This window comes from Pleurodeles waltl, chromosome 11, assembly GCF_031143425.1.
Source record: "Pleurodeles waltl isolate 20211129_DDA chromosome 11, aPleWal1.hap1.20221129, whole genome shotgun sequence".
NCBI lineage: Eukaryota > Metazoa > Chordata > Amphibia > Caudata > Salamandridae > Pleurodeles > Pleurodeles waltl.
The window spans coordinates 988,333,092-988,341,427 of record NC_090450.1 but is presented as its reverse complement, the minus strand read 5'-3'; the positions used below and the strand labels follow the sequence as shown (position 1 = coordinate 988,341,427).

General features: G+C 57.7%; 1 protein-coding gene across 1 annotated transcript in view; it reads left to right on the top strand.

The window, feature by feature from the left end:
• Nucleotides 1-3,202: 3,202 nt before the first annotated feature.
• Nucleotides 3,203-8,336, top strand: part of SEPTIN5 (septin 5) — a 256,211-nt gene continuing 251,077 nt past the window's right edge. The window contains exons 1-2 of the mRNA XM_069215311.1: nt 3,203-3,366; nt 3,905-3,918. Of these exons, the coding sequence (XP_069071412.1) occupies nt 3,324-3,366; nt 3,905-3,918 (57 nt within the window). The 5' untranslated portion in view covers nt 3,203-3,323. The remainder of the gene's footprint in view (nt 3,367-3,904; nt 3,919-8,336) is intronic.

The following is an 8,336-nucleotide window of genomic DNA, read 5'->3' as shown; positions in this document are numbered from 1 at the left end:
CTGAGGGCATTAGGGCCATTCCACTAGTGATGGCCACTTCTTCAGTGTTGGCCCGGGGTGTTCTTTTTCTGGACACTTCTGGGGTCTGCGACATGGGCTTCAGTCCACACCTTTGCTGGGTATTACTGCCTCGCCTCTGAAGACCGTAGGGGTGGCCATTTTGCTCGATCAGTGTTGCAAGATTTTTTGGCTTGACCAGCTCCTCAGATCCACATTCCTGGGCATACTGTTTAAGTATTTAGTTAATTACCTTTGGTGACAATCTTTCTTTTGGATACTTTACCTGCAGAATGCTCACGGGACAGCCCACCTTCTCATTCTGAGGAAATGATTTGCACATTTGATGATAAGTTTCCAATTTTATTTCTGCTCTGCATTGCTATCAGTCCTTTCTCTGCCTGTAAGGACGCGGAAAAAGACAGGAAGTGACATGGGTGGGCTGGCAAACACCATTCATTACTCTGTGATGTCATGTCCTGGGAGGACTGAAGTTAAATTCGAGCCTTGACCTCATCTACTGGTGAATTAAGTGCTTAATTTGTAAAAGAATGAGTGCTGACACCCAAAGCTGGGCTCAGAAGCCTGTGGCCAGCGCTATTGATTGTCACACTGAGTCCCAAGTCTGTGCTGTCTTAAACCCACCTCTGGCCTCACCTCTGGCCTCTTTAACCCACTGCCAGACACTCCCTGCTGTGTTTATCCCCACAAATGAGTGCAGGTGGCCCCCCACTGACAACCTTAGCACTGGGCGTAGGAGAGGCAATGGGTCACGCCATAGTGCTCCCTGGCACTGAAGGAAACAACTTTGTGTGTGGATGGGCTCCTTGTGAAAAGGCAGAATGCTGTCACTCACAGTGGAGTTAGCCAATGGTGGAAGAGGGCCGACCCATTGCCCCATGCTGTATGCTGTAGAGGGTGGAGGGGAAGGTAAATGACACAATAACAGACCAATGGTTGAAGAGGGTTGGCGGAAAGGCCAATCAAGTAAGTTACAGATGTCATTGTAGTGAAATCAAAAGCCTTTGGCTAATGCCAGACCTAAAAAGCACCTGCACCAGTAACTAAAGTCAAATGATTATTAGAAATGTGGAACTATTACTCAAGGAAAAATAGCAGCCTTCATCTGAGGAAGGGGAAAACCTAATGAGTATGAGGAACAGGCCCAAAAAGGACAGGAGTGGTGGGATGCAGCAGGTGACAGGCTAGTACTGGTGAGGCCGGGAGGGCTGGGGTGCAGCAGGTCACAGGCTAGTATTGGTGAGGCTGGGAGGGCTGGGATGCAGCAGGTGACAGGCTAGTACTGGTGAGTCCGAGAGGGCTGGGGTGCAGCCAGTGACAGGCTAGTACTGGTGAGGCCGGGAGGGCTGGGGTGCAGCAGGTCACAGGCTAGTATTGGTGAGGCTGGGAGGGCTGGGATGCAGCAGGTGACAGGCTAGTGCTGGTGAGGCCGGGAGGGCTGGGGTGCAGCAGGTCACAGGCTAGTACTGGTGAGGCCGGAGGGCTGGGATGCAGCAGGTGACAGGCTAGTACTGGTGAGGCCGGGAGGGCTGGGGTGCAGCAGGTGACAGGCTAGTACTGGTGAGGCCGGGAGGGCTGGGATGCAGCAGGTGACAGGCTAGTACTGGTGAGGCCGGGAGGGCTGGGGTGCAGCAGGTGACAGGCTAGTACTGGTGAGGCCGGGAGGGCTGGGATGCAGCAGGTGACAGGCTAGTACTGGTGAGGCCGGGAGGGCTGGGGTGCAGCAGGTGACAGGCTAGTACTGGTGAGGCCGGGAGGGCTGGGATGCAGCAGGTGACAGGCTAGTACTGGTGAGGCCGGGAGGGCTGGGGTGCAGTAGGTCACAGGCTAGTATTGGTGAGGCCGGGAGGGCTGGGGTGCAGCAGGTCACAGGCTAGTACTGGTGAGGCGGGCTGTGCTGGTGAGGGAGGGCTGAAGCTGGTTTGGGTGAGGCAGTGAGGACCAGTGACATTCTAAGGATTTTGGGGGCCCTGGGCCAAACGTATTTTGAGGGCCCCTGCTGTGAACAGACTTGAAATTATCATCTCATTTCAGCTCTTTCATGCCCTCTTTGGTCATGTCGCTGATAGTGCTTCCAAATTCTAAATGTGTTTGCATCTGATATTCAGGGTAGTGTTATGTGTTTTCAATATTGCAGCACAGCAGCAGCTCAGTAATATTAGTTGAAATACTCTCTGTGACACCTCCCATTTCTCACATGGGAAGTCCTGTTTTGATCGAAAAGAAAGGTATTTATAGATGTTGCATGAAACCTAAACACGACATTTCCTTGTACAATGTCTGTAATACTTCACCCACGTTAAAAAACAGATTAAAGGAACCCTGTAATTTAAACAATCTGTTTAAGAGATATTCAAGGGCTTCGTGGCAAGAGAGACTGCAGAACAGAGCTGGCTCTATCGGGGGGCCCCTGAAAGCCGGGGTCCCGGCCCAGAGCCTGCTCTGCCCAGGCCTTGAAGTGTCTGTGATGAGGACGGAGCTGCAGTCGGTGTCAGCCTGGTATCTGCGAGGCAGGGAGGGCTGGACTGCAACCGGTGACAGCTTGTGGTGGGATGACAGTCTGGAGGGCTGGACTGGGGCTTCAGACTGGTTGCTATTGGTGCTGCTGGCATGGGGGCGGGGCATGTGCCTTTGACAGACTAGCATTGGGGTTGCAGGAGGGGGCGGGACCTTAGCCTGTGACAGGCTGGCCTTGGTGAGGCGGGGGGGGGGGGAGGTTGAGGGCTAGTCTAAGCCTGTGACAGGCTGGCATGAGAGCTGTGTGAGTGGGAAGGGACCTCAGCCTGTGACAGGCTGACATTGGCGTTGGCAGGATGAGGGCTGGTTTCACCCTGTCAGAGGATGGCATTGGTTTTGCGGTGGGGGCGGGGCCTCAACCTGTCACAGCCTGCCATTGGTTTTGTGAAGGGGCGGGGCCTCAGCCTGTAATTGGTTTTGCAGGAGGGGCGGGGCCTCAGCCTGTCACAGCCTGGAATGGGTTTTGCAGAAGGGGGCGGGGCCTCAGACTGTCATTGGTTTTGCAGGAGGGGCGGGGTCCCAGCCTGTCACAGCGTGGCATGGGTTTTGCAGAAGGGGGCGGGGCCTCAGCCTGTCATTGGTTTTACAGGAGGGGGCGGGGCCTCACCCTGTCACAGCCTGGCATTGGCGAGGCAGGGAGGGCTGGTCTCAGCCTGTCACAGGCAGGCCCCGCCCTGTGCTGCACAGGCTCTGATCGCAAGCAGGCGGACAGAGCTCTATTGTGCCTGTGGATCAGCAGGCTGACAGCAGCAGGAGAGCCCCCTCGGCCCCCACCGGACTGCAGCATCATGAGCACAGGCATCAGGTACAAGAGCAAGCTGATGAAACCAGGTGAGCATGGTGTGGGGGGGGCTCTGAAGGGTGGGGATCACTCTGAGGGGTGGGGGCAGCCTGGTAGGTGGGGGCCCTCTGAGGGGTGTGGGGCTGTCTGAGGAGTAGGTGCCACTCTAAGGGGTGGAGGGCAGTCTGATGGGTGTGGGGCATTCTGAGGGTGTGGGCCCCTTTGAGGGGTGGGGGCAGCCTGGTAGGTGGGGCGCCCTCTGAGGGGGGGGGCAGCCTGTGAGGTGTAGGGAACTCTGAGAGGTGTGGGGGCACTCTGAGAGTTGGGGGCAGGCTGTGAGGTGGGGAGTACTCTGAGGGGTGACGAGGGCACTCTGCGGGGTGGGGGCCCTCCGATGGGTGGGGGGGGGGGCACTCTGAGGGGTGGGGGAGCCTGTGAGGCGGGGTAGGGATGTCAGCGGCAGAGCCTCACCGCCTCCTCTCTTGCCTTCCTCCCCGTCTGATGATGGTGATGGGCGCCCTCCCTGGACCACGGGATGTCTGTACCTGCTGCCTCCCCCGCCGCCCCCACCTCCGGTCCCACCCCCAGCGGATGAAAAAGAGGTAGGACCCGGCTCAGTCTTGTCCTTCGAGGCGCCGCTTCTCTCCGTGCCAGGCGCCCGTGCGCCCTCCTCTGCAGGGTGTGCGTGTGTGCGTGATGCAGCCATGGCAGCTGGCCTCTGCCAGTCATGTGTGGGCGTTTGTTGCATGTGTGTCTGGGAGAGACATGGCCGATCTGTGTGCAACGTGTTGTATATGTGTTATATGTATATATGTATCTGTCCCTCTGAGTTACACATCCAGGTCTACCCGGCAGGGAGGTGTGCTGCGCCCTTCTGCGATTTTATGTGGGTTTCGCATCTGTGTGCGACAGAGATGCTTTCGTGTGCATGTGCGGTGCATCCGTGCTGTGTGTCTGCATGTGAGTGGGGGAGGTCCTCCCACCGATGTGTGCATGTGCGGTGCATCCGTGGTGTGTGTCTGCTATGTGAGTGGGGGAGGTCCACCCACAGATGCCGATGTGTGCGTGTGCGGTGCATCCGTGGTGTGTGTCTGCAATGTGAGAGGGGGGAAGTCCACCCACAGATGCCGATGTGTGCGGTGCATCTGTGCTGTGTGTCTGCATGTGAGTGGGGGAGGTCCTCCCACCGATGTGTGCATGTGCGGTGCATCCGTGCTGTGTGTCTGCATGTGAGAGGGGGGAAGTCCACCCACAGATGCCGATGTGTGCGGTGCATCTGTGCTGTGTGTCTGCATGTGAGTGGGGGAGGTCCTCCCACCGATGTGTGCATGTGCGGTGCATCCGTGGTGTGTGTCTGCTATGTGAGTGGGGGAGGTCCTCCCACCGATGCCGATGTGTGCGGTGCATCTGTGCAGTGTGTCTGCATGTGAGTGGGGGAGGTCCTCCCACCGATGTGTGCATGTGCGGTGCATCTTTGGTGTGTGTCTGCCATGTGAGTGGGGGAGGTCCACCCACAGATGCCGATGTGTGCGTGTGCGGTGCATCCGTGGTGTGTGTCTGCATGTGAGTGGGGGAGGTCCTCCCACCGATGTGTGCATGTGCGGTGCATCTTTGGTGTGTGTCTGCATGTGAGTGGGGGAGGTCCACCCACAGATGGCGATGTGTGCGGTGCATCCGTGGTGTGTGTCTGCTATGTGAGTGGGGGAGGTCCACCCACAGATGCCGAAGTGTGCGGTGCATCTGTGCTGTGTGTCTGCATGTGAGTGGGGGAGGTCCTCCCACCGATGTGTGCATGTGCGGTGCATCTTTGGTGTGTGTCTGCCATGTGAGTGGGGGAGGTCCACCCACAGATGCCGATGTGTGCGTGTGCAGTGCATCCGTGGTGTGTGTCTGCATGTGAGTGGGGGAGGTCCTCCCACCGATGTGTGCATGTGCGGTGCATCTTTGGTGTGTGTCTGCATGTGAGTGGGGGAGGTCCACCCACAGATGGCGATGTGTGCGGTGCATCCGTGGTGTGTGTCTGCATGTGAGTGGGGGAGGTCCTCCCACCGATGTGTGCGTGTGCGGTGCATCCGTGCTGTGTGTCTGCATGTGAGTGGGGGAGGTCCACCCACAGATGCCGATGTGTGCGGTGCATCTGTGCTGTGTGTCTGCATGTGAGTGGGGGAGGTCCTCCCACCGATGTGTGCATGTGCGGTGCATCTTTGGTGTGTGTCTGCGTGTGAGTGGGGGAGGTCCACCCACAGATGGCGATGTGTGCGTGTGCGGTGCATCCGTGGTGTGTGTCTGCTATGTGAGAGGGGGAGGTCCTCCCACCGATGTGTGCATGTGCGGTGCATCCGTGGTGTGTGTCTGCTATGTGAGTGGGGGAGGTCCTCCCACCGATGCCGAAGTGTGCGGTGCATCTGTGCTGTGTGTCTGCATGTGAGTGGGGGAGGTCCTCCCACCGATGTGTGCATGTGCGGTGCATCTTTGGTGTGTGTCTGCCATGTGAGTGGGAGAGGTCCACCCACAGATGGCGATGTGTGCGTGTGCGGTGCATCCGTGGTGTGTGTCTGCTATGTGAGTGGGGGAGGTCCTCCCACCGATGCCGAAGTGTGCGGTGCATCTGTGCTGTGTGTCTGCATGTGAGTGGGGGAGGTCCTCCCACCGATGTGTGCATGTGCGGTGCATCTTTGGTGTGTGTCTGCCATGTGAGTGGGAGAGGTCCACCCACAGATGGCGATGTGTGCGTGTGCGGTGCATCCGTGGTGTGTGTCTGCTATGTGAGTGGGGGAGGTCCTCCCACCGATGCCGAAGTGTGCGGTGCATCTGTGCTGTGTGTCTGCATGTGAGTGGGGGAGGTCCTCCCACCGATGTGTGCATGTGCGGTGCATCTTTGGTGTGTGTCTGCATGTGAGTGGGGGAGGTCCACCCACAGATGCCGATGTGTGCGGTGCATCTGTGCAGTGTGTCTGCATGTGAGTGGGGGAGGTCCTCCCACCGATGTGTGCATGTGCGGTGCATCTTTGGTGTGTGTCTGCAATGTGAGAGGGGGGAAGTCCACCCACAGATGGCGATGTGTGCATCTGTGCTGTGTGTGTGAGAGAGAGAGGCGGAAGTCTTCTCACTGATGCCGGTGTGTGCATGTGTGGTGCATCTGTGTTGTGTGTCTGTGTGTGTTTGTGTGTGAGAGAGAGACAGGCGGGGGTCCACCCACTGATGCCGGTGTGTGCATCTGTGCTGTGTGTGTGAGAGAGAGAGGCGGAAGTCTACTCACTGACGCCGGTGTGTGCATGTGTGTTGTGTGTCTGTGTGTGGGAGGGAGAGGCGGAGGTCCACCCACTGATGCCAGTGTGTGCATGTGTGGTGCATCTGTGCTGTGTGTCTGTGTGTGTTTGTGTGTGAAAGAGACAGGCGGAGGTCCACCCACTGATGCCGGTGTGTGCATGTGTGTTGTGTGTCTGTGTGTGGGAGGGAGAGGCGGAGGTCCACCCACTGATGCCGGTGTGTACATGTGTGGTGCATCTGTGCTGTGTGTCTGTGTGTGTTTGTGTGTGAAAGAGACAGGCGGAGGTCCACCCACTGATGCCGGTGTGTGCATCTGTGCTGTGTGTGTGAGAGAGAGAGGCGGAAGTCTACTCACTGACGCCGGTGTGTGCATGTGTGTTGTGTGTCTGTGTGTGGGAGGGAGAGGCGGAGGTCCACCCACTGATGCCAGTGTGTGCATGTGTGGTGCATCTGTGCTGTGTGTCTGTGTGTGTTTGTGTGTGAAAGAGACAGGCGGAGGTCCACCCACTGATGCCGGCGTGTGCATGTGTGTTGTGTGTCTGTGTGTGGGAGGGAGAGGCGGAGGTCCACCCACTGATGCCGGTGTGTACATGTGTGGTGCATCTGTGCTGTGTGTCTGTGTGTGTTTGTGTGTGAGAGAGAGACAGGCGGGGGTCCACCCACTGATGCCGGTGTGTGCATCTGTGCTGTGTGTGTGAGAGAGAGAGGCGGAAGTCTTCTCACTGATGCCGGTGTGTGCATGTGTGGTGCATCTGTGTTGTGTGTCTGTGTGTGTTTGTGTGTGAGAGAGAGACAGGCGGGGGTCCACCCACTGATGCCGGTGTGTGCATCTGTGCTGTGTGTGTGAGAGAGAGAGGCGGAAGTCTACTCACTGACGCCGGTGTGTGCATGTGTGTTGTGTGTCTGTGTGTGGGAGGGAGAGGCGGAGGTCCACCCACTGATGCCAGTGTGTGCATGTGTGGTGCATCTGTGCTGTGTGTCTGTGTGTGTTTGTGTGTGAAAGAGACAGGCGGAGGTCCACCCACTGATGCCGGTGTGTGCATGTGTGTTGTGTGTCTGTGTGTGGGAGGGAGAGGCGGAGGTCCACCCACTGATGCCGGTGTGTACATGTGTGGTGCATCTGTGCTGTGTGTCTGTGTGTGTTTGTGTGTGAAAGAGACAGGCGGAGGTCCACCCACTGATGCCGGTGTGTGCATCTGTGCTGTGTGTGTGAGAGAGAGAGGCGGAAGTCTACTCACTGACGCCGGTGTGTGCATGTGTGTTGTGTGTCTGTGTGTGACAGAGAGACAGGCGAAGGTCCACCCACTGATGCCAGTGTGTGCATGTGTGGTGCATCTGTGTTGTGTGTCTGTGTGTGTTTGTGTGTGAGAGAGAGAGGGGCGAAGGTCCACCCACTGATGCCAGTGTGTGCATGTGTGGTGCATCTGTGTTGTGTGTCTGTGTGTGTTTGTGTGTGAGAGAGAGACAGGCGGAGGTCCACCCACTGATGCCGGTGTGTGCATGTGTGGTGCATCTGTGTTGTGTGTCTGTGTGTGGGAGGGAGAGGCGGAGGTCCACCCACTGATCCCGGTGTGTGCATCTGTGCTGTGTGTGTTTCTATCATTGTGTGTGAGACAGGCGGGGCTCTACCCGCTGACGCCGGTGTGTACTTCTCTGCTGTGTACGTGTGACACAGCTTCGGGGGGTTGTGGACGTGCCGTGCGTGTGTAGGGTCTGTGTATCCGTCTCTGTGCTCAGACTGGGGATGGAG